The 25,288-nt window shown below is 33.3% G+C and overlaps 1 protein-coding gene across 3 annotated transcripts in view; it reads right to left on the reverse strand.

Annotated features, from left to right (window-relative positions):
- The window catches only part of PKNOX1 (PBX/knotted 1 homeobox 1), a 149,901-nt gene that overhangs the window by 65,335 nt on the left and 59,278 nt on the right, over positions 1-25,288 (reverse strand). The window contains exons 3-5 of one of the 3 annotated variants that reach the window (XM_074300549.1): positions 23,774-23,883; positions 6,230-6,285; positions 1,060-1,187 (exon numbers count right to left, since the gene is read on the reverse strand). In XM_074300549.1, the coding sequence (XP_074156650.1) occupies positions 1,060-1,187 (128 nt within the window). In that variant the 5' untranslated portion in view covers positions 6,230-6,285; positions 23,774-23,883. The remainder of the gene's footprint in view (positions 1-1,059; positions 1,188-6,229; positions 6,286-23,773; positions 23,884-25,288) is intronic. The other 2 variants (XM_074300548.1, XM_074300550.1) reach the window with 2 other exon arrangements.

A 25,288-nucleotide genomic window follows, 5' to 3' on the forward strand; every position in this document is an offset into this window, starting at 1 on the left:
GGGAACTAGATGGAATCTTTCACATCACTATCTTTGCTAGAAACACTTGCCTCAATTTTACCTACAACTCTTTAATTACTCACCACCAATTATTAAAAGGGCAGCTAGGTGGCACAACACATAAGAGTATTGAGCTTAAACTCAGGACACTTTCTAGCTATATGATTCTGGGTAAGTCACTTACTCCTATTCGCTTCAGTTCCTCATCTGTAAAATGAGAAGGAAAAGGAAATGACAAACCACTACTCTGGCAAGAAAACCCCAAATGGGTTCATGAAGAGTCAGATATGAACAAGTGAACAACAAAATTAGCTTAAAAGTTCATAGATAATTATTTTTCTATCTTTATTTCATTAACTATAATTTTGTGAAGGTAGACAAAAAGTTTATATTGCAGTAAATTAATGAACTCCCTTTTTATCCAGAAGACCTAGAAAAAAAGCCAGTTCTTCACTTTGAAAACAAGTTAGGTGATCATAAATTAATCAAGTAATTATAAGTAGTCATGTTTAATGAAAGTCTTCAAAAGACCTGGAGGAAAATTATCTGGAACTCAAAATAACTGCAGAACATTGTGATGAAATTGACAGACTATGTGTCAAGGGTAGTGGTTCTCTTTTTCAAATATAAACACATTCAGGCCCCCAATAATTTTCTCCCAATTTTACTTCATAAATTCAAAATAGCTTATTTAAAATTTATCTCATTTATAAAATGTGGTAACTTATAAAATGAAGCACTAGAATTTTTAAAATTAACATTATAAACTGAATTATAGTCATTGCATTTTAACCAACCCTAAATTAAAGATAATAACATACTCATATCCATTTGAAATTTATTACAATATATTTCAAAATTAACAGATATAAGAAATACTAAATCTGAAAAATTTCACCTGTTAATTTTACTTTCATAACAATCTACATAATTTCATCATTCTGATGAATGTTTTCTGTTCCATATATTCCCCCTGCCTCTATAAAATAAACATATTTTTAAAAATAATAATTTAAACAAAAAAACCCGAATACATTGTATTTTAGTTGAAGCAGCTACCTATAAATGGCCTGCTTATCTGCATCCATTGGTGTCTGGGATTCCACAGGAGCAGGGCTCACTCCTTCTGCATCAGGGTCAGAACAGTTTGGCTCCCTCTCAGTTTTAAACTCTGTTACTACTTGCATCTGTAAAAGGAAAAAGATATCTCATATCACTCGGACAAACTGATGAAAAGTGTTTCCTTTTCAAATAACTATCTCTGAAAAGAGATAGATAAGCTGTTAGTGCTTTGATATCATATAGCAGTTATTCAAAAAATCCCAACACAAACTTTTTAATCTGTCATTTTTTGACAGATAAAATATCAATTTCAGAATTTCAGTATTCTGTTTAAGAACTAGAATTACTACTGTATGGAAAACACAGAAGTTTTTTTTTTTTTTTAAATATTTGTTCAAATATAGCATAATTCAACATTTGAAAAGAGATGTGTATCATACCACCAAAAAATTATTCTTCCTACTGTACCTTGTCACTACATGCTTAAATGAATTAATGATTTCATTGTTTCTTTGATGTTTCCTTAAGAACTACAAAATACAAGCCTGGTTCTCCTACAGGAAACTTGACTCGGTTCTTCTATATTTTCCTCCTTGGAGTTGACCAAATGAGCTCCATTTTTTCTCAATATCATAAGATACCTCTAGAAAACACAGACTATACATCTATCTACTAGGAGTACCAAAAGCTTATTTTTTCATAGTTGCTACCTGTTTATATATATATATATATATAAAATGTGCCTCTCCACTGCATCTATCAAGTACTTGTTTCTAATTTTCTGAACACTAGTATTTGATGACTCACAATGAATATGTCCAAGTTATTTATTCTATTTAACAAAGTTAAAATATAATATACTTCAAATTATTAAAAAAAAGATGGAGATTTCCTCCAATTATATATTCTTAAAACTAAGAATTATGAAACAAAAAAATTTTCCAAAATGAACTAGATACATTTTTAACATTAATACTAGTTATTGTCTTCATTTATAATAAGAGTTTTAAGGTACAGGTTGTAATATAATAACAGGTAGAAATTGCACAAAGGGTAAATTAAGGCTGGATAAAAAAATAAAAAAACTTTCTAAAAGAGCCATCAAAAAGTGGTTTGAGTTGTGTCACTATGTAGTAAGTACTTCCCTCAGTAGAGGTTTTCAAACAAAGGCATGATAAAACCACTTTTATTTTGTCAGATTCAGAAGCAGCATAGTTCAATGAAAAGAATACTGGATTTGGAATCAGAAACCCTGAATTTAAATCATCGGATGACACACAGATTTAGAATTAGGGAAGCATCCAGGCCAACCTCATGAAATTCAATATGAGGAAACTAAGATCCTGAAAGGCTATATGATTTGCCCCAATATTATATGGGGGAAAAAGTCAGGACTTTACCTGAACTCTTAAACCCCAGAGTCAGCACTCTTTCCATTATGGTGTTACAGACTTAAGCCCAACCTTAGTCACTATCTGCCAGATCTGAAACAAGTCACATAACCTCCTCAAATCTCAGTGTTCTCACCAATCAAAAGGACAAAATGGCATCGAAGATCCTGCCAGCCCTAAAACTGTGATCCTGGGACCCTTCAGGAAAATTAGAGTTGTTTCTGAGGTCCGTCCTACTTTGACTGGTTTACAGAGTGTGTGAAAAGGATTAATGGGGTAGGAGCTTAAAATGGTAAGGCAGAATAAAATTTTGAAGGACTTCAAACACCAAATAAGAATTTTTGTTTTATTTTATCCTAGGACCATAATCAATGAAATTTCCTGAATAGGGGATTGTTGTATTCAGAAATATGCTTTTAGAAAATTACTTTGGACAATGGAGAGAGAAAAGAGTGAAAGCATGTAGAATCTATTACAATAATCCAGATAAGAGGTAATAAAAATGTGAAAAAGGATGGTGGCTATATAATTGGAAAAAAAAAAAAAAGGAAAATAAGGGAAAAGGAAGAGCTGAGGATGACTCAAGATCATGAATGTGGATGTTTGGAAGGATGGTGGTATTTCTTTATTTGTGAAAGAGAAATATGTCAGTCTATACTGGCAAATATCGAGATGTAGGGACATAAAAGCAACCAGTGTAAATGGCTTTTCCAAAAACTTTGCCTATACAGTGGAAGATATATAGATATATATATACAGCCAAAGAGTTTGCCTGTAAAAATATATATAAATGTATATAGGTATCTTCTCTGTATGTGTGTGTGTACACATTCTCTATGTTCACATATCTTTTCCAGAGACTATCTGAAATAACTAGATTGGAATAACTGGAAAAGGATAAATGATATAAAGCTAAAATCCAACTAAAAAAAAGAAGAAACAAATATTAGAACCTTAATATCTTAAAAACTTACTGAGGGAGATAAATGTATACCCCAGGAAAAAAGAGGATAGCACTTGACATTTCTTATGACTAGGGCCCATGATAAGAGGGTGAACACAGAAAAAAAGAATCAGAGAGTGGGCAACAAATAAACTTCACTCAAACAAAAGAACACAGAGCACATGCATAGTTTGATGTAGAACTACATAAAACTCAAAAGAGAAATAAGCACGAAGGATAAATAGAATAATATTGGGGAAAAACAAACATCCTGATTCTGAAGGAGAGGATAGGAAAAGAAAAAATAAAGAAAAGTAAAGAACTATTTATATTGCTTTATATTGCTCTTTAGCCCTTTGGGGAATGGTTGAATTATGGTATATGAACATAATGGAATATTATTGTAATGTGAAGAAGGGATAAAAAAGAGAGGCAGTATAAATTGATGAAGAGTGAAGTGAATAGAAGCAGGAGAACAATTTATGAAAGGAATACAATACAATTTTGAAAGACTTAATTTAATAACTAATCATTATGTACCCACTTCCTGACAAAGACATGGTCATGAAGACAGAAGGAAACAAATATTTTTGAGCATGGCCACTGAGTGAATCAGTTTTACTCAACTATGCTTATTTTTTATATTCCCCCTTTTTAAAATGGAAGGGTAATTATGACTCCAAAAATGAGAACCATAAAAGCATTTTTAAAATAAACAAAAGAGAACAGAAACAAATTTATGAAAAAGTAAAAAAATAGGCAGAATAGTTTTGAAAGTTATGCCTAAAAACATATTTTAAGCAAGTGAAATGAAATGTATTTACAATATCATACAGAATTCTTTTTGTTCTATTATGTGCATGGAAATATTCTTTTTTTGATATCTAGGTTAAGAAAATTTTTAAGTAAAAAAAAAAATCACTGGAACTTTGGAGAAGGCAGCTTTAATTGGGCATAGAAGAAAGTATACACAGTACTAGAGTAGGTAGCCAGTGATTCTATCTATACTTATAGCTAATTAATACAAATGTATTTGACAGCCACTAAACAGATAAGTGGTAAAGATATATGAACAAAGTTTTTCAAAGAAGTGCAAACTATCAGTAAGCATATGAAAGATTGATCAAAACCACTAAGTAACAAAAATGCAAAATTTGCTAAGAAGATCTTGATTTTCGCCTGTTGTCATTACATTCCAATTCTTCAAGGGGGAATTGTTTTATTTTATAGAAAACTTCATAGACATAGAAAGGAATACAAAGTCAATTATGTAGATCATGAGAAAATAAAATGGAAGAGAGAATGGAAACACCATTCCACTATGACAACATCATCTGGATCTGAATGACTCATTACAGAAGTCTGGCCACAAGTTAGAATTCTGTGCAAGTGACTGAGAAAAAGAGCAGGACTTGAGCCACAGCAACTGCATAGAAATGCCTATTTTTATGAGGTCTGCCTTATAGTCTTTTTCTTCTTTGTCAATGTTTTTGTCCCCTTTATAATCATCACCTTCCAATAGCAAGAAAACAAGATGGAGAAGTACTACCTGGAGAAGAAGAGGACATATATCAAAGTTCTGCTACCAGTATAGTGCCTTGCACCTTCATGGTATTCCTGGTTTTCAGAAATATTATCATGTTCTTGTTCACTCTGAACATTGTGGTGCTGATGATAAAGTAATATTTTCCACTGTGGAAATGGAAGATCACCAACTAACTGATATTTGTTCCACACCAGCTTGGTTCTCTTAATAGTGCTATCCTGCTCTTTTTACCTATGAACTGGTATCAAAGGTTTTTGATCATATTGCCTTCACCATCACATTTTCTCTAAAATGTATCATAACTTTTGGTTTCCTCAATTATTTCAGAGATATCTGGAGTATCTCCTTCATTTCAGCCATCAATACCCTCACTGAAATTATTCTTACAACAAGTTGATGAAAACCAATGGCTTTAACATCAGTTCTCTAAACTTTTTAAAGTTGGCTCTTTAGATAGACAAGCTATACTTTGTGAGAGAACTTTGTTCTATCCTTAGTCCCTTATCAGATCTTCTTTATACCATTATGTTTTTATGAAAACATAAAATTAGTTGAAAAAATTAATTGACATATCTATAGTTTTTTCTGTATTTTTTTCAAATGCTGCTTGTCAGGAGGATCACAGGTGAGGTATAGCAGGAAATACTATAAATTGGACAATACTATACCTTTGGGACAAAATGAAAGTAAATGATAAAGAATTATTTCATTTCTTTAATACTTTTATGCTTCCTTATTGATCAAAATATGGTTAATTTGATAATCCTGGCCATTTAGCCAATTAAATCAGAGCAACTTCAAAAGCTAATGGGACCAGTTTTGAAAATAACAAATGCCTTGAAAAAATAGTTCCTCTGGAAAAAAGTCTGACTGGCTGTGCATCACAAGCACCAAAGCAAGCCTCATTCAATATGTTGTTAATAATATCCATAAAATAAAAATGTTTCTACATTTTTTAAAAGAAAACTTCACATCAAGAGTACTAACATTTCCTGACTTTCCTACTGAGTATAAAAAAGGGACAACAAAATATAGAAAAAAGGACACTAATTTGAAATAGAAAACCTGCTTTCTACCCATTGTTTTGCTGTTAGAAGTGGCAATATGAACAAGACCTTTTCTCTTTTCTTTGAATCTATAAAATAGGGGGAACAAAATGCTTTTTATTCTCAACTTCACTGAGGCATGATGAAGAAAATAAAATGGGAAGATTATTAGAGATGATGTCACAATGCAGTACGGAAGAGTGCTAGAAATTTGGATTCAAATCCTTGATCCAACACTTACTAGATGAAATGGCCATGGGCATATCACTTAACCTCTCTGAGCCTTAGTTTCCCCATCTGTAAAATAGAGATAATAAGTGTTCATGTTTGTTGATACTTGTCAAATTCAGAGTAACAAAAATTAAAATTAAAATTCTGGAAAAAAGGGTAAAAATGGAAGCAATAAAACCTACTTCATACAACTGTTATGATGATGAAATCTATTTCTAAGTTATTAGGAAGTCTATAAATGTAAATCATTAGTAGCACTAATTATTATTATCCTTAATTATTATCATTAGCTTCAAAGAGTAGACAAAAAAAGAAAACTATGAAAAACAAAGAAAGCCCATTAACCTAAGTAATATATAAATAAGGCCTACATCAGGGATAGAGAGAACCAGAGCTAAAAGTTAACTAACATCCAGCCTGATCAAAATAACAAAGAATCCTAATTGAAAAACAGGAAACAGCATGTGCAAAGCTAGGAAACTCCAAAGAGCCCCAGAAATAACAATGTCTTCCAGGCCAAGTGTCCTGCATCAAGTCTGTCTCATATGGCAGTTCCAAGAAAATAAACCCAGGTGAGACACAACGTAGCAACTGCCTCTGCAGGTGCTACAACTCCCAAAACAGCCATAGCTCCTGAAGACCAGGGAAAAAAAGTCTCTAGTACTATCAACTGGTTTGAAATAATTAAAGGATATGGTTTTATCAGTGGAAATGAAACTAAGGAAAATGTATTTTCAGCTGCACGGCCACTACACTATAAGGACCACAGAGTCATTACATTTATCCTGAAGCTCAAATCCTAGATGTATTGTCTCCCATTAAAATATAAACTCCTTGAAAGCAGGGACTGTCTTGATTTTCTATTTATATTCCAGGGCTTAGCAAAGTGCTTGGCCCATAGTTAATATTTAATAAATTATTTTTATTCATTCATTAATTCAAAGAACTCCAACATATTATCTCATGTCTGGATAATTAAAATCTTAAAAAACATGAGAAAATTTATGAGCTGATATAAAGCAAACAACCAGAAAAAAAATTATACTCAATAACAATAATAATAGAGGCAGCTAAATGGCACAGAAGATAGAGTATCAGCCCTGAAGTCAGGAGGACCCGTGTTCAAATGTGACCTCAGACACTTAACACTTTGTAGCTGTGTGACCCTAATTGCTTTAGCAAAAGAAGAAGGAAGAAGGAAAAAGACACCGGCACTGGCTGTGTCACCATATGCAAGTCAATCTTTCTTACCCCGTTCCCTCATCTCTAAATATTTTATTTGCTTTAATTAGCCAAAATCTGCCTCCTGCTCCACTCACCAAACCTTCCTCTCTCAACTCTGAATCCAAGAAAAAGAAAACCTTTTACAAACATGTATAGTCAATCAAAACAAATTTCCACAATGGCCATGTTCCCCTGCCCCTCTTAAAAAAAAAAAAAAAAAAAAAAAAAAAAAAAAAAAAAAAAAAAGCTTATTCTGAATCTCAAATCCTTCACCTCTCTGTCATGAGAAGGAGAATAAGTTTCATCATTAATCTTCTAGAAATAGGCACTGGTCATTATGCTGACAAGAATTCATCACAATAGTATTTTTCATCCATTCTCCAGTTTGTGGATACCTCAGAATATGCCCATTCTTTGCCATTTAAAAAATCTACAGATTTGATATAAACTCCTCAGAATTTGTTCTGCATTGGACTAATCACATCCTTAATCAACTTTCCAGCTGATTACCCCTCCCCCCCTTCTTTGTTATTTCCTTATTAAATGAAATGCATTTCTGTTCCCTATTCTGTGTCCTGTGCTCCTTCCTTCTTTTAAGAGTTCACATGAGAGGTTCAATGTCAGCCACTCCTCTTTCCCATCCTTCTTATTTGTGTGTATATATATATATATATATATATATATGTATGTATATCTGTGTATACTGATTACATGAGATAATTTTCCCTAATCTTCCTCCTTCCCTTATACCCATCCAATGTAATCCTCTTCCCCTCTTTTTCCATTCTTTTGTAGACTCATTCTCGGGTCTTGTCTAATTGGATTCCAAACTAATGATAAAATATGAGAGGGAAAAAATACTTATATTATCTCATAATTGAATATAAGCAGTTTATCTTTGTTTAGTTCTTTATGATTGTTCATTCGTGTTTATCTTTTTATATTTCTCTCCACTCTCATGTTTGAACTTCAAAGTTTCTTTGCAGTTCTAATATTTTCATCAGAAATGCTTGGAAGTGCTGTATTTCATTAAAGACCCATTTTTTCTCTGTAGCATTATACTTCATTCATAAGTTATTCTTTACTGTAAACCTCATAATCTTTCCTTCTAGAATACAATATTCCAAGTTCTCTGCTCCTTTAATTAAAATGCTAAGTCATGAGTGTTTCAGACAAAGTCCTTAGTATTTTAATTATTTCTTTCTACTTGTTTGTAATATTTTTCCTTTGACCTAGAAACTCTTGATTTGGGGCCTAATGTTCTCAGGAGTTTTCACTTTGGGGTTTTCTTTCAGGATATGACAAATATATTCTTTCTATTTCTACTTTGCTTTCTGATACTAATGTTCTGATACTAAGGTTCTAGGAGTTTTCTTCTAAGATTTCTTGAAATAGAAGATCTAAGGCATTTGGGGGGGGGGGGGGGTCATGGCATTTAGTTACTCCAATGATTCCTTTTTCCCCTCCTTAACACATTGATTTTTCTAGATGTCTGTGGCTTCAAATCATTCCACCATTTTTTCTCTGCCCCAGTTTCCTTATCCATAAAATTAGGGGACTAGATGGGACTATTCCCTGGTCCCTAGCTCAAATTATTGAAAGAAAACAAATAAGGAATCTTGTTTCATTTCTTTCAGGAACTCTTGAGTTAATGTCCAAACTGTGTTTTTCTTGAAGGCATTGCTTGTCAATGTTTTGGATTCATTTTCTTTTGTATTTGCATCTTGAGAATCCCTACTACCATATTAAGTCACTATGGTGTGGATTTTTGTTTGCTCAGTCTACTCCCTGCCTTAAAATTTGGCATTAAGGTTTCAGCATGATAGCACTCCTGGAAAAGAGTTGCTGCTTTTTTGGGATATGGAGTATTGAGCTACATACCAGGATCTCAGAGACAGGCTTAGAAACCAGCAAACTTTTAGTGCTCCTAAAATGGTCTGATGCAGTTTGATTGCTATTATCCCTCTCCAAACCCCGTCTGGCCTCTTCAAGTTTCTGACCTGTGTTTATATAGATAGGTTGGCACAAGACTAGAAAAATGAGACTCAGTCCCTATAGGCCAGGTAGAAAAATCTTTTGGTTCAGAATGGCAGAATTTAGGATCGTCTCTGGTCTGAAATTTCTGTTTTGGTTGTTCCTCTGCTGTCTGGATTAGTCTAGCTGAAAAGCGAGACCCAATTTTGCACCTAGTGCCTGAGCAACATCATTACTATGATTAGGTTCTCCTTTCTCCATAAATAGCCCAGAGCTTTCCTATCCATTAATGCCATTCTCCTGAGCAGTACTACAGTATGGGTCTGGAACCTCCTTTTGCCCAGGTACACAGTCTCTCCCTGGATACTGGAACTGAGCAGGCATGTTTCTGGCCAGATTCAATTCCCAGTGTGCTCAGACTGCCCTTGTCTGTCTCTATACCACACAGGACTTGACAAATGATTATGAGTTTGGGACAACTACATGGCACAGTGGATAGAGCACAACTCTGGAGTCAGGAGGACCTGAGTTTAAATCTGACCTCAGACACTTAACACTTTCCAGCTGTGTGACCCTGGGCAAGTCACTTAGCGCCAATTATCTCCAAAAAAAAGAAAAAAATAGACAAATTTTCTCCCCTTCCCCCCAGATTTTCCTATCAGGATTTGGTATATTTTTCTAGATGTCTGTAGAAACACGGCTTCAAATCATTCCACAATTTTTTTTCTGCCCCAGTTCTCTTATCCATAAAATTAGGGGACTTTCAATATTCTTCTACTTCTAGATCTAAGATTTCAATCTCTATTCCCTGGTCCCTAGCTCAAATTATTGAAGGAAAACATATAAGGTACACTTGGCAAGAGTGGGGGATCAGAAACAAAATACCTTCAGGAGGAAGCCAAGTATCTATCTATATATGAAGTTCAATAAGCTGAAAAATGGAAGTTGTCTAAGAAAAAAAAGAAAAACTAAATTTCTTTTTTTTTTTTTTTAATAAATTTCTTAACAGAATAAAGGTGAAGGAGGGCAAGATTGAAAAAAGTTAAGCAAAAAAAAAAAAAAAAAAAAAAAGTACTCTAGAGGGAAAGGTCTCAAGTGGATGAAAACCAGGGAATTGCAGCAGGTTTTGACAAAGGCACACAAGAATAAAGATAAAGGAAGAAATGGCCATTAGCTAGCCAGTAGATTAGATTATAATATCATTTAACTAGGGCCCTAACCCTCAAAAGTTCTGTGATGATGAAGAGTAATACTGGCTCTCCAAGAATGACAGAATAGTAGTGTATGGTTATCAGGATCACTACAAGCTATGGTAAAATGTTTAAGGTTCTGCTCCTGATCAGAGTAGTAGAAAGGAGAGCCTAATTATTGACTTTGATCCTAAAGGTGAAAGGCATTATTTCCGAAGTGGCAGGTAACAACATGTTGCTTCTCTTATATTTTGTAACTGTATCTTCAGGAAATAAGAATGTCATTCCAGTCAATAAAACAGTAGTGGTTGGAACTCAAGGAAATCGAATGAGAAGAATCAGCAGAAATGTCAAAAAGAGGGACCAGTATAGCCCAGCTCACTTTCAAACTACTCCAATAAAGACTGAAGAGCACCAGACCTAGTGATAATTGGTAATAGAAGGAAAAACCCACAGTGAGTCATTTTTCCAGCCCAGAGAAACAAGAAAAAGCCTGCAGGGAATGAGGAGGTCAGTCTAGCAAAGAAGGCCCATTAACCACTATCCAAGCCATGGCCTTGATGGGACTTATAGCTGAGTTCTCAGGACAGAGAATAATCAACATTGTTGTTTTTAGCTATGCAACTCTTTCTGAACCCAACTAGGTTTTTCTTGGAAAAGGTACTAGTTTATCATTTTCTTCTTCAGTTCATTTTACAGATGAGGAACTGAGGCAAAAAGGGTAAAATGACTTGCCTGGGGTCGCATAGCTATAAAGTGTCTGAGAACAAATTTGAACTTGGGAAAACAGATCATTTTCAATCTAGGCCTGGCACTCTATATACTGTACTCATAGCTGCTTGAGATACCTGATCACTGCAGTTTTATTGCCTATTTCTCCTTGTAATTTAGCTTTTATCTTTTAAGTATTTAGATCCTGTTATTTGGTACATATCTTAAACACTGGATATTAATTCATCATCTATGGCAAAACTTCTTTTGGCAAAACTGAGGATTGTGACCCCTTATGATCATGGGGATTGCAAAATCATGATTATCAGTAAATGTTTGATTTGTATACTTATTTTAAATATCCATATGCCCAAGGTCACAAAATTTCTCAAACAAAAAGGGGTCACAAATGGGAAAAGTTTTTAATTAAGTAATGCTATTGCCTTGTCTGAATTCACTATTACTACCACACCCTTACCTTACCTCCTCATCCCCACCTTTTTACTTTGGCTGAAGCATATATTTTGTTCCAGGTACTTAGTTTTGGTTGCATGTAGCTTTCTATTTCAAGCTCATTTCTCGAGAACAGTTTTAGATTCTTGCTTCTTATCTGTTCTATGCTCTTCTATTTTGTAGGTTAGTTCATCCTAATAACATTCACAAAAATTACTATGTGATTCCCTGAAGTATCTTCTTATTCTTTTCATACTGTTTACTTTTCACCTTCTCCTTATAAAGTAGGAAGAATGTGTTCAGCTCCAGTACATTATGACTGGTACAATTTACTTCTGCTCCTTTTCTTCCCCTTTCTTTCTCCCCCTCTCCCCACAACCACATTTACTTGAATTATCCTTTACTTTAAATCTTTCTTACAAAACTCACCCCCCTCTAGTTTGTTCTGCTTAGAAATAATCCCTTTCTCTTATTCCCTGGCTCTCCCCTTTTCTACCTGTTTTGATGTTGTAATTCCATACCTATGTGTGTCTATACTGTGCTGTCCCCTGCCCAATCTAGATTAAAGTGATCAAGACATTAAAAAAAAAATTTCCTGAAATAAGTTGTTGTCTTAAGATCTTTTTTTTTTTTTTTCCACCCTGGCTTTCAGGTATACCAATGATATTTAAATGATGTCTCTCCTTGAGATGGTTTTAAAAATTGGTTTTGGTATGAGCTACGTCCCCCCCCCCCATTTTTAAAATTTGATCCATCTTAATTTTCAGAAAGTATTTTTCTTGGGGAAAGTTCTATACCTCTTGTTCCAAAATGTAAATTCTCTTTCCAGTTCTTCCCATGATCTTTTTTTTTTGGTTTCCCATCCCCTCCTTAATGCCCAATTGATTTAAAAAATAATTAAAACAAAAAAAACAAAACAAAACAAAACAAAAAAAAAAAACCTCAAAAACTCTTTGTTTCATCTTCTCCAGTAATTCTAGTTGAACTTGGGATCAAACTGTTTTTCTTTATGGCTTTTCATGAAAATTTTTTTGAGTCATCTTATTCTTCTGGGTCTTGCATATCCTTATTCTGTTAATAACTGTTATGTTGGGATTCTTTTTAGTTTGTCCAGTCTATAATAAAAAAAGAATTTGACAACCTATATTCTGACTTGGAATTTTATTAGGGTCCCATTCTTCTCATTTTTTAAGAAAATGTTTGGGCCATGCTTAGAACTATTTTCTATCATCTGAGGTTCTGTTGCTGTTAATGTCCCCCATAATATAGCATTTGCATTTGATATTATTCCAGGATCTCAGAGAAAGTTCAAACTGAGGATGTGCAATTTATGAATTTCAATCTAATCTGTTGTCAAGGTCTCTTAAGTTGACCTCTCCAATACAACTTCATCTCTTCTCTGGTACTGTCATCACACACTAGTTCAGGTCTTCATCTCTTTATACCTGAATGACTTAAATAGTCTGATAAGTTGATCTCCTTGTCTCATTTATCCCTAATCCAAACCATTCTCCACTCATTGCTAAAATAATTTTTCAAAAGTATAGTCACCTTCCTTACACACACCACACACACCCCCCACATACAAAATCAACAAACTCCAATGGCTTCTTATAACTTCCAGAATCAAATATAAAACTCTTTTTGGCACTGAAAGGATTTTAAAATTCCCCAACACTTCTCTCTTCTTTTTACAATCTTATGCTCACTCCACTCATACATGATGCACTATTTGATCTAGTGACACTGGCCTTCTTATTGTACCCTGAACAAGAAACTCCATCTACCAACTTTGGATATTTTCACTGCATGGAATGCTCTCCTTTCTCATCTCCAATTCCTGACTTCTCTGGCTTTCTTAAAATTCTAGCTAAAATCTTATCTTTTACAAGAAATATTTTCTAATATCTCTTAATTCTAATACCTTCGGCTCAGTTGTAATGAGCTATTTATCCAGTACACAGCGTGTTTGTACAGTTGTTTGCATATTGTCTTGCTCACTAGACTGTGAGCTCATTTAGGACAAGAGCCTTTATTGGTTTTGTGTCCTCAGTGCTTGGTAGGTGCAATTTACTGAACTTGAGATTGGATTCTTTAAATTAGAATTTTTTTTGGTGTATGTTTCTAAATCCTGTTTTCTTCTATTATTTCTTGCAGTATGCATGTGTTTTCGTTATTTTGACTTGTGATCTGAGAGAACTATAGTCCTTAAGTTTCCTCTATACAGTCTAAAATATTTGAGATCATTAAGTTATGCTTGTATGGAGATCTTACTTTTAATGTTATTGCTTTTTGCTTTTCTTCTTTCATTGCCTTGTATTTGTATCCCTAGTGTTCCTTTCTTGTGGTACTACTTTGGTGGAATTTGCCACTGTGGATTTAAGTTCTTCAATTCTGCTAATTACTTCCGTTTCATCATTCTTACTTTTCCTTCACATTCAGGAATACTCTTCTATAGTTCCCTGCTCTCTTGGGAATCCACAGGAACCTCTAACCCAACAATTATGCTTTCTTTTTACTTTAATACTTATTCATAGATGTCTGAACTCTTCTATTTGGTCTGGAGGTCATATTTCCTTTATCTGATTATGTTTAACTTCTTTTGAATTTCCTTCCTCCTGAGATTTTAGTAATTTCAGCCTCCCCCCCTTATTTTTTTGCTTTTAAACTCCCTCCCCTATCATGTCATGATATCTCAGTCTCCCCCCTAACTAGAAAATCACAGCTCAGCAGGTTGTCTTTTCTCCAAGTGGCTTCTGAAGGAATAAAATCCATCTCATCTGGATGCTGAGCTCCTTCCTTCTGCAGACTTAGTAAAGTACCATCTAGCACTGCCCCCCCCCACTCACATATACTTCCTGTCCACTCAGTCAATAAACATTTATTAAGTATCTATTATGTGCCAGGCACTGTGTTAAGTTATGAGTAAATGGGAGGGGGAAGAAAGCTTAAGATAGTCCCTGACTTCAAGAGGTTCACAATCTAATGGAAGAAATCAACACATAAAAAATTATCCAGAAGGGGATCTGATAAAAGTCCAACAGCCAGGATATGAAATGATCTGAGATTTTACAGAATTAAAATCATCTTTCAGAATGGTGAGTTTCGGTAGATGATGAAATCTGGGAGATCAGCTAGGTTGGAAATAATGAGATAAATTCCCTGGATGCCCTCATTAAATGCCAGAAGATCTAGGAAGTGCTCTTCAACCTCCTCTACCTCCAATCAAGGGAAGGGAGGAGCCCCAGGAGCAGGGGTTGCTGAGAAGGTGTGAGTTTTGGAGTTGATTTCAACTGGAGAAAATGAAACAATCTTATCACATTGTAACTACAGCCTGAGAAAATTTTTTCCATTTGGAATTTGAATTTCCTTCACATTGGGGGTTCAGGGAGGGGTAAGAAAGAGGGCTGCAAGGTTGAATTTTGTTGTACAATTACACACAGATGCTATCTATCCTACTCTTTTTCTCTGTTCTGTGTCAATGCTCTGTTTTAGCAAAAAGTGATGTCAAAGCACAATACTATCACAACCTGAGCAAATTTCTACAGTTTAAATATAATCCTAGACTGGAAATTATACATTGAGGGTCAGAAGGATGATGATGTAGGGGGTTCTGAATGAGCATTATTAGGTTTTTATTTTCTCTGATGTTAGTTTATTAAATTTTTGCCTTGTTTGGATTTTTGATATCTAGATTGTAGAGAAGATTGAAAGTGCTTTATCTCTTGCAAATACTTCCTATTTGGACAAGTTCTGAGAGCTCATAAGCTCTTGAAGAAAATATCCCATCATCCATCTTGTTGGTCCAAGTGAACTAGAACTCTGCCCTGAAAGCTCTCAAAGCTCCCAAAGTGGTCAGATTCTGGAAAAAGTCTGATCAATGCCATTCTTATCCAGGTTTGGATATGCACACAGCATGGATATGAAACACAGCATTTATTTCCATATTTTAAAAATCTACTAATCTTACTATTTTATCTATTAATTTAATGGTTCATCAAAGCAGTCTTCATTAAAATTATTGAGTATTGGTTACACAATAGGACAATGAATCAATTATTTTGACAGATAAACAAATAGCTGAAAGATAGAGAAGTAAAAAAGCATATTAATATAATTATGCAATAAACGAAATGCCCTGATTACTGGATAATGATTCCTTATTCTACAAAAACTGTTGGGAAAACTGGAAAACAGTTGGATACAAGTTAGATTTAATCCAATGTATCAAGGTACAGAAACTACAATAAGCGCTAAATGAACATATGACTCAGATATAAAAAGTGTGAAGACAAATTGGAGAAGGAAGAAATGTTTTTTGAATTACTTTTATGGAATAGGAAAGGTTTGTGACCAAACAAGAGGAAGAGAGATGAATATAGATGATAAAATGGAAAATGTCTATTACTTAAAATTGAAAAGTTTTTGCACAAATCAATATAGTTAAAATTAGAAGTAAAACAGTTAATTGAGAGGAAAAGCCTTTTAAGCAAGTTTTCTGATAAAGATCTGATATTCAAGATCTATATGTTAATAATGCATATATATGAATGATAGCCATTCGCTAACAGATAGTGAAAGGACATTAACAGTTTTCTTAAATAGGGATCCAAGTTTTTGTTAGCCATATTAGAATTCAATTCATATTAGTTTCAAATCATTAATCATTTTAAAAGAGGAAATAAGTCCAACTCTAAGAATAAAAAAAAATGACACTTTTTGGAAGAACTATATGAAGATACACATTGTTACCCAGTTGATACAGAAGTGAATTGGTCCAGTCATTTTGGAAAGCAATTTGGAATGAATTCCAAAGTCACTAAATTGTACATATTATGTAATACCTATAGGCCTACCCCACAGAAAGATCAAAGAAAGAAGAAAAGAACCCATATACACAAAAATATTAATTGTAGCACATAAGTGAATACAAAGAGAACAGCCATGAATTAGAAAATGGCTGGAAATTTTATAGTATACAAGTGTAATGGAATATGATTGCATTATTGTTTTAAAAAAATATATGTATGTTCCAGATTACCTGGAAAAACATATGAATTGATGCAGAATAAAATTTAAAAGAACTTACATACTAACAGTACTGTAAAGGAAAACAACTTTGAAAGACTTAAGAACTCTGACCAAAGAAATGACCAGCCATGGTTCCATAGTACTAGTACTCTGTCCAGACAGAGAGATGAAAAATAAAAGGTGTATACTAAGACATATGGTTTTTGATACATCAAATATGTGAATTAGTTTTGCTTTATTATGCTAATTTTTATAAATACTGAATTTTTTTTTCATGAGACAACATTTGGAGGTACAGAGGAAAACTAGAGAATCTACTGTCATCCAAAAAAGAATAAAAAAGGCAACTGAAGCAATTTTTAAAAATGCATTGGAAAGAATAGAATTTCAAAAGAAAACAAAATAGGTCAACTTTGAAAATATCACACTGAATTAAGTACATTTTTTAAAAACAAAATATCCGTAGAGAAAAAGAAGTCATGTTTTTTATATGTTTTTTCTTGTTCTATTTTATATGTTTTTGGAGTATTTATTTATAAAATATTTTGGAACCCCAGAATGAAAAATTTAAACTGACAATATTTATGATAAATGAGAAAATATAAAAAGCAGATGCTGTGACACAAACATATAATCATAGTAATATTAGGAAATCATTAGTTTAATAAGGAAAAATAATACCAATAAAAATGATTCTGAACTCATTTTTGGTTCTTATAAATTTTATAAGGTAAAGTTACTCAGTAGAAATTTTTTTAAGAAAAAAAATTATTTCTTTACTATAATGCTATGTTTTAAATAATAATGAAACTTCTGATTTAACTATTTAGAAAGCTTTTAAGAAGGATCTTCATACTGCCTGTGTACAGTATTAAGATAAAAAACATGTAGAAACATATTTACAACTGGAGACAGGATAAAAAGTGTTAACTAAAAACACAATGAAAGCTTTTCATTTTTATATTCTAATATTCCAATTTTCCCTATTCCATTCACTGGATGATGCATAATAAATAACTTTTTTTATTTTGCTTTGATTTTTTTAATAGTTCTCACTAATTATGTAAACAGACTTATCAGTGACAATACTAAAGTTATACTTTAGATCTTTCCTTAAAGTGACGTGATTTAAGATGTCTATAATGTGTTACATTCAAAAACGAGGCGAGCCAGTAAGAAATACACATAGAACATGACCCACTGGAATTTACTTTTCTATTGTCTTGTGTTGTTCCCCTCCCCCCATTAAAAGATAATAAATTCCATTTTTTTTAAAATTTCTCTACTTCTCTAACATCTAACACAGTGTGTCTGGCACATGGGAGAATCTTAATAAATGTTTATTGGGTAAATGAAAGCCAATTCCTTAAAAGAAAATCTTTTGATCATTAAAAAAAGTAGCAATCATCTTTTTAGAAAAACAAAAAACAAACAAAAAAACCCTGGAAATGTTGCTGTATTCTACATCACAATATTTTGATTGTTAGAATCTTTAACAATACTTTACCAATGAAGACCATGAAATTTTAAATGATTTGTCCAAAGTACTATAACTTTAGTAAAGAGACAAGAAAGCAATTTAGGTTTGCTAATTCCACTACAATTAATTGTCTGTGATAAAAAAAAAAAAAATTTAAACTATGAAAAAAAATATATTTTCTCTCTACAAGCTATGTAAGATGAATATATGTAAAGTGCCTTGCAAATCTTACTGCACTATATATTAATCATTTCCACAAATAGAAGGGAAAGATGAACTGAGAGATTTCACCTTTATTTTAAACCAAAAATTTATTATTCTGCATTTAGATTTTATTTGAAACTCCAGTCCCACTTGTTAATTTTTGAGATTTTATATGTTTGTGTATGTGTGTATGTGACAAAAATATATTGTGTATAATAACAGAAATAGAAATAAAGAATGAAGAAACAACAATAACAAACAAACAAACCAAAAAATGGTCAGTCAAAATCTGGTGCCATAATCTAGTGGACTTCTAGGGCTTTGTGTAAATCTTGTATGTATGTATGGAACATGTATATGTAAAGGCAAATAATAAAGATTGAAGGACTTGTGATCAACACTGATGATATCTTTCAAATTCTCTTTTTTTGCAAGTATTTTTTTCATCCATAACTAATCCATGAGGGAGTCCATCCTCAGCAGTGTAAATGTACTTTCTTACAAAAGGGAGCTCAAGATCTGTATTCCCCAAATCTACTATTTTAACTCATTCTCAGCCCCAGAAGTAACATTAGTATTTTTAAAGTACCCTTCATTTTTCTGTACTAAAGATACTCAATTCTAAAAAGTCATTCAGTATACCTTCACTTTTAATTAGCAAAAAGTGACATGCCAATGACTTGTTAGGTTAAAAGTTTGACTTTAATAGGCTATTTAACGCTTTGATCCAGCAATATCACACTGTTAGATCTGTATCCCAAATAGATCATTGAAAAAGGAAAATGAACTATATGTACAAAAACATTTATAGCAAGTTTTTGTGGTGGAAATGGAGGGGATGCCCATCAGTTAGGAAATGGCTGAACAAATTGTGATATATGAATGTAATGGAAAACTTTTGTTATAAGAAATGAACAGATAGAAAAAACTCAAAAGACTTACATGAAAAGATACAGAGCAAAATGAGCAGAATCAGAACATTGTAACAATACAGAACAATAACAGCAACACAATGCAATGGTCAACAATGACCGACTTAGCTCTTTCTCAACAATACAATATTTCAAGACAATTCCAAAAGACTCATAATGGGAACTAAACCAGAAAAAAAATTGATGGAGTCCAATGCAGATTGAAACATACTATTTTCACTTACTTTATTTTTTCATGTTTTGTTTTCTTTTTATAAATTATAAATTTTTTGTGCATACTGTTTTTTCTTTCACCATGTGATTAATATAGAAATAGGTCTTATATGATTGCATGTGTGTATATATATATATATATATATATATATATATATATATCAAATTGCCTACCATCTTAGGGAAGAAGGGAGAAAATTTGGAACTCAAAATTTTATATAAACAATGTAAAAGAATCATTTTTATATGAAATTGGAAAAAAAGAAAAAACTATTTAAAAAAACAGATTATTTATGTTCTTCCATGGCTTCAGATTACACCCCTAATTCTTACTAGTCAAATTTTATGGAATGCAATGGCATTCTAATGAGACCAAAAAAGTTAACTAAATAAAAGATTGTGGATGGTTGACTAAAAAGAGATTCTTACCTTTATGGGGGGAGGGGAGAGGGCAGGGAAATCACATATTATATCTATAGCCCAGCATGCTACATGGCTGTTAGCAATTTAACAAGTCTCACAAGTAATTAAGTTTTCTATTAAAACAATTTCTCTAAATGAACATTATTCCAAATTTGGAATCAAAATACTAGTATAATTTTACTCTAAATTAATTTACTTTGCATATAATCTTGTCAGAATATTATCTATTTTATACTGAGACAATATTTCAATAAGATTATAATTTCTTCAGAGCTTCAGTTTTTTAAAGGACATGGGCCAATAGACTGTCAATTCAGGCTAGTAGTGGTACCAAGATAGAAAGACTTCAATTATGAACCCAATGATAGACTGATATATTTGAGATCTAAGGAACAGCTTAACACAAAAGAAGCTCATGACCAGATATCTGGTCAACACATAATTCTTTTAGTCATAGCAATCAATAAATCCCCTGCTAAGGAGGGCTTTAGTTTGGCTTACAACAATAGGAGGAATACCTAAATGAAGAAAGTCACATGTCCTTGAGTTTAATAATAAACTATTGCCTATTTTATAAAGCAAAGACTATATATACAGTTCTTCCCCTCCCCCCCTGAGGCTGGGGTTAAGTGACTTGCCCAGGGTCACACAGCTAGGAAGTGTTAAGTGTCTGAGACCAGATTTGAACTGGGGTCCTCCTGAATTCAAGGCTGGTGCTCTATCCACTGCGCTACCTAGCTGCCCCTATATAGAGAGTTCTTAAGGTATTTTGTATTCAACTCTTCACCATGCTGCTGGCACTAAAATGTTCATTCTCATCTTCCTTCATTACAATCTTGAATTCTACTACTTGGTCCCCTTGCTCTAGAAGAGGAGTTTTCAACAATGTCTTTCCCAAAATCAAGCCTTCACATCAAATCTTAGCCATCTCAATACTACCCTATACTCTGCCTTGCTAATTAGAATGCAAACTCCTCTTATGCAGGTATTCTCTTGACTGCCTATATTCATATCAGTGTCTAGCACATAATGGCTTCTAAAAAATGTTTTATCTCTCTAAATACTCAGTTCCAGAATGAAAAAAGAACTGAACCTGTAGGGCACAATTGTGGCTTATCAAGATATTTTCTGCTTGCTTCTGAAAGATAAAATATACTGAATCAAAAAACTAACACATTAACTAAGATTTCTTGAAAACTCATTAAACATAAGGCACTACACTGTATGTTATATCCTAAGGTAAGCAAGGAGCATATAAACATACTGATGGTGTCTTCTAATTCTCCCTGCTGTGTCAACTTTGACAGAAAAACTGAAAATCACATAAGAAACCTTGTATGAACAGCAAGTCCATTCAATAGCTAAGGCAGTGGTTTACTCACTTTCAAACCCTATGTTATTGGGAGAAAAAACCTATTACCACACGTGTATTTGACAACACTATTAGTATGAATTAATGAGCAAATAGAAAAGAGATTTACATCTGCAAGAATTTGATATGGTTTTAACGTCAGACAGCTGTACAAGGTAGATCAAACTCCTGTACCACAGTAACACAACAGCTTTAAAAGTAGTACAAACCAAAACTGCAGAGAAAGAATTAACTACTGAGAGCCCCTTCTTTCCCAATGTAGAAAAACAATGGATCTGGAGTCAGAAGATCTTGTCCTTACTATCAATCCTTCACTAACAGTTAGACTTCTGATTAGTCACTTGACTTCTCTAAGACTGTTTATTGATGGAAGAAATATCTCACTTGCCTGATTCATTTTTGTGAGGATCAATGTAGAATATGTAGAAAATGTCTTTTAACCAGAAATTAGTAGTAATATAAAGGATAAAAATAACTTTCTCTAATAAGTTTAAGAAAAATATAAAGATTAAAAGATTCTTGCTCACTTCAAAATATTCCAATGGTAGTGTAACACCACTGACACTGGAAAAGGCACTGGATTATCAAGTTAGAAGCCTCAATTCAAATTCGGACATGTGACATTGGGCAAATCATTTCAAGGTTTTAATGGTACTGATTTTTATAATTCTTTTCCTATCTACTCTTTCAGGCTCTTCCTCTGTCATGTCTACTAATATTAGATATGGCCAAAGACTATGTCTTAGGCAATCTTTCTTTTTTTTTGCTTTATTCTTTCTACAAACTTATCTCATTAACTTCCAAAGGATCATTTTTATCCATGGAGATTATTCTCAGATTTATATATTCATCCCTGGGGTCTCTAATCAGCTTCAGGTCTCCATCACCAACTGTCTTTTGAATACCCTCAATTACTCACTCTTACCCTCCATAGAGCCAATCCATTGCCAAATCTTGTCATTCTTCATACCATCTCTTGCATCTGTCTCCTTGCCATTCACATAGACACTGCTCTAGTGCAGGCCCTCATTACTTCTTACCCTGGACTATTACAATAGCTCTCTGATCAGTCTTTATCAAGTCTCTCCCACTTCAACTCATGCTCCCTTCAGCTACCAAAATGGTACATCCCACTCAATAAGCTTCAGTGGCAAGATTAAATATAAATTTCTCTGTTCAGCTTTTATAATTGTTCATCATCTGGCCCTTCTAACATTTCTAGATTTTTTTTCACTTTATTCACTTTCCAGGAAGTCTACAATCCAGTTACACTATTTGATGCTCTTTGTACATGGCAGTCCAACTTATATCTCTGGGCCTTTCTTTATACCGAGGCCATCCCCCCTATCTGGAATGCTGTCTCCATATCCAAATATACATGACTTCTTTCCTCAAGGTTCAGATCAAGTCCTGTCTTCTGCAGAAGGTTTTTTTTCTTGCCAACTCCCAACTCCTAGTACTTTCTATTCTTAAATTACCTTCCATCTCCTCTGTATATGTTTTATTTATATCTAGGTGTTTAGCCATTTTCACATTAGCCAATGATGATGCCTTACCCATCAAAATGAGTTCCTTTAAGACAGATTGGTTTTGCCTTTCTTAATTTGAAACTTTGTTTTGAACTTTGATCTTAACATAGTGCCTGGGACATAATAAATACTTAATAAATGCTTATTTCTCACTTCATCTCTATTTATAGAATTTAAATCTCTCCAAAAATGAAAGGTTAGCTTATACCAGCTGAAGTTCCCTTCTAGTTTTATAACTATAATCCTAAAACTCAATGTCAAGCACCTGACATAATGTCAGAACCATATGCATTAACACTGATAGTACTACGTGTCAACATGAATGACAAAATATATCTTACCCTAATCAAAATTACAATAGTAAATAATTGAATTCTATGGCCCTAAAAGATCTTTTTTGCCCTTGAAGGGATTAAAATCAAAATACATAGAGATGAACAAACTGTTGTTATATATATATATATATATGTCACTCAAATTAGTAAAATGTCTGTTATAACAAAGACTTTATCTTCAAATATCTCACATTTATAGTTATTTTTAAAAAACCAATTGAATTATTCAGATTGATATCAATCAGATATTTAATTAAGAAGCACATTTCTCAGTTACAATTAATATCTAGTTGCTAACAATTTTGGAAGTATTTATGTTTTATATTCACTTAAAAACTAAGTTTCTTATGAATTAACCTGTCAAGACCAGCATATAATTAAAAGATAAGTAACAATCACATAAACTGATGTAATAATTAACACTATATGCATCTAGTCAATAAAACAGATAAAAGCATTTTAGGAAAATGACAAAGTTCTCACTTGTTGACCATCTTGATAGCTGTCTATATTTAATGTCTGTGTAGCCATCATGGTTAATGAAGCTTTTATTACAAGGCATCAAATCATCTTAAATCAAAAGCAATTGTATTCTGGAAAAAAAAAAAAAGCACAAAGATATTAGTTAATGGTAATTTTAGAAATCCTTCCCTAATCCCCACCCAGGTGCCACACAATTTAAAAACTAATGTAGTTTATTTGTCAGTAGAAATTTAGGAGACTAGCTTTAATAATATTCTTAAAGGCAGTGCCTTGCAACTTATTTATAGAATAACTTTCTATAGAATCAGAGTTCTATATCTGTATTATTTTTTGTATTTCTAGGGAGGCTGATGTTACTGCAAAATCCTATGAATAGTTTAGCTGTAGCTACCCAGAGAGGCTATTAAAATGTTTAATTCCTGTGGCAAATTCTGCCACCTTTGGCAGAAAAATAGAAAGCACTTGAAAAAAAATGTTACTATCAATTATCCATTAATATATAACTTTTTACTCAGAATCTCCCCAAGCCTCCACTTAAATCTTGTGCATCAACTAGCTATTTTATATACTTTCATTTATCTATCAAGTTTGTATTCATTTATCAATTTTCTATTTTTGTGCCTTCCTCATTTTATTTTTCATTATCAAAAATTTATAAATCTCTGTTTCATAAGTAAGGATGAAGAGTTTGGCTAGTGATCAAATGAACAAGATGGTAGATTAGATCCTTTTCCTAGACCCCACTAATTCTCAAAACTCAACCTAAAAGGAATTATACATTTGGCGAAGCAATTATTGGGCAAAGACAACCCCACTAAGGCAAAATTCTTGTAAATGAACAAAGGAGAAATGTTAATCCTAAAAGTGCTCAGTATCATTCTCCCAGCATACATAATCCCAGGAGGGAAATTTCAACCAAGACAAACTTACCTTCAGGCTTCTGTGATTTGCCTACATTGGGTTGTCTTCTCTTGCACAGGGTTTACCATCACATGCAAACTCATAACCCACAACAAAAGGCAGATGCTGATTCTGCCCACCCATGAGAAAGGGTGGTAATGAAACATGCTGCCTTCTGCCTGGCATCGTCCTCTGTGGCCTCCCCCCAACCATGAGAAAGAGGCAAATGCCAATTTTCTCCAGCAAGAGGAAATGATGAAAGCGAAGAGATGAAATGGGGCAAAGGAGAGCCAACATCAGAGGCCACACTGAATCCGAAGAAAAGGGGCCTGGAGTTAGTCTTAAGTCCCCAAAGGCTATTCAGAGCAACCTTTAATTATCTCATCAATTTCCATGATTTCATTGATCATTTTTATACAGATGATTCCCAGATAAGTCCTATTCTTACTTAACTCCTGAACCCATCACCAGCTACCTTATGAGTGTCTTAAGTTAAGCTATTCCATGGGCATTTCAAACACAGTCTCCCCCAAATTGTCTTTTCTTAATTCACCTATTACTGTTGAAAGTGCCTGCATGTACTTAGTTCATAGGTCCAAACAAGAAGCATGCTCA

The sequence above is a fragment of the Sminthopsis crassicaudata genome, chromosome 3, assembly GCF_048593235.1.
Source record: "Sminthopsis crassicaudata isolate SCR6 chromosome 3, ASM4859323v1, whole genome shotgun sequence".
Classification (NCBI taxonomy): Eukaryota; Metazoa; Chordata; class Mammalia; order Dasyuromorphia; family Dasyuridae; genus Sminthopsis; species Sminthopsis crassicaudata.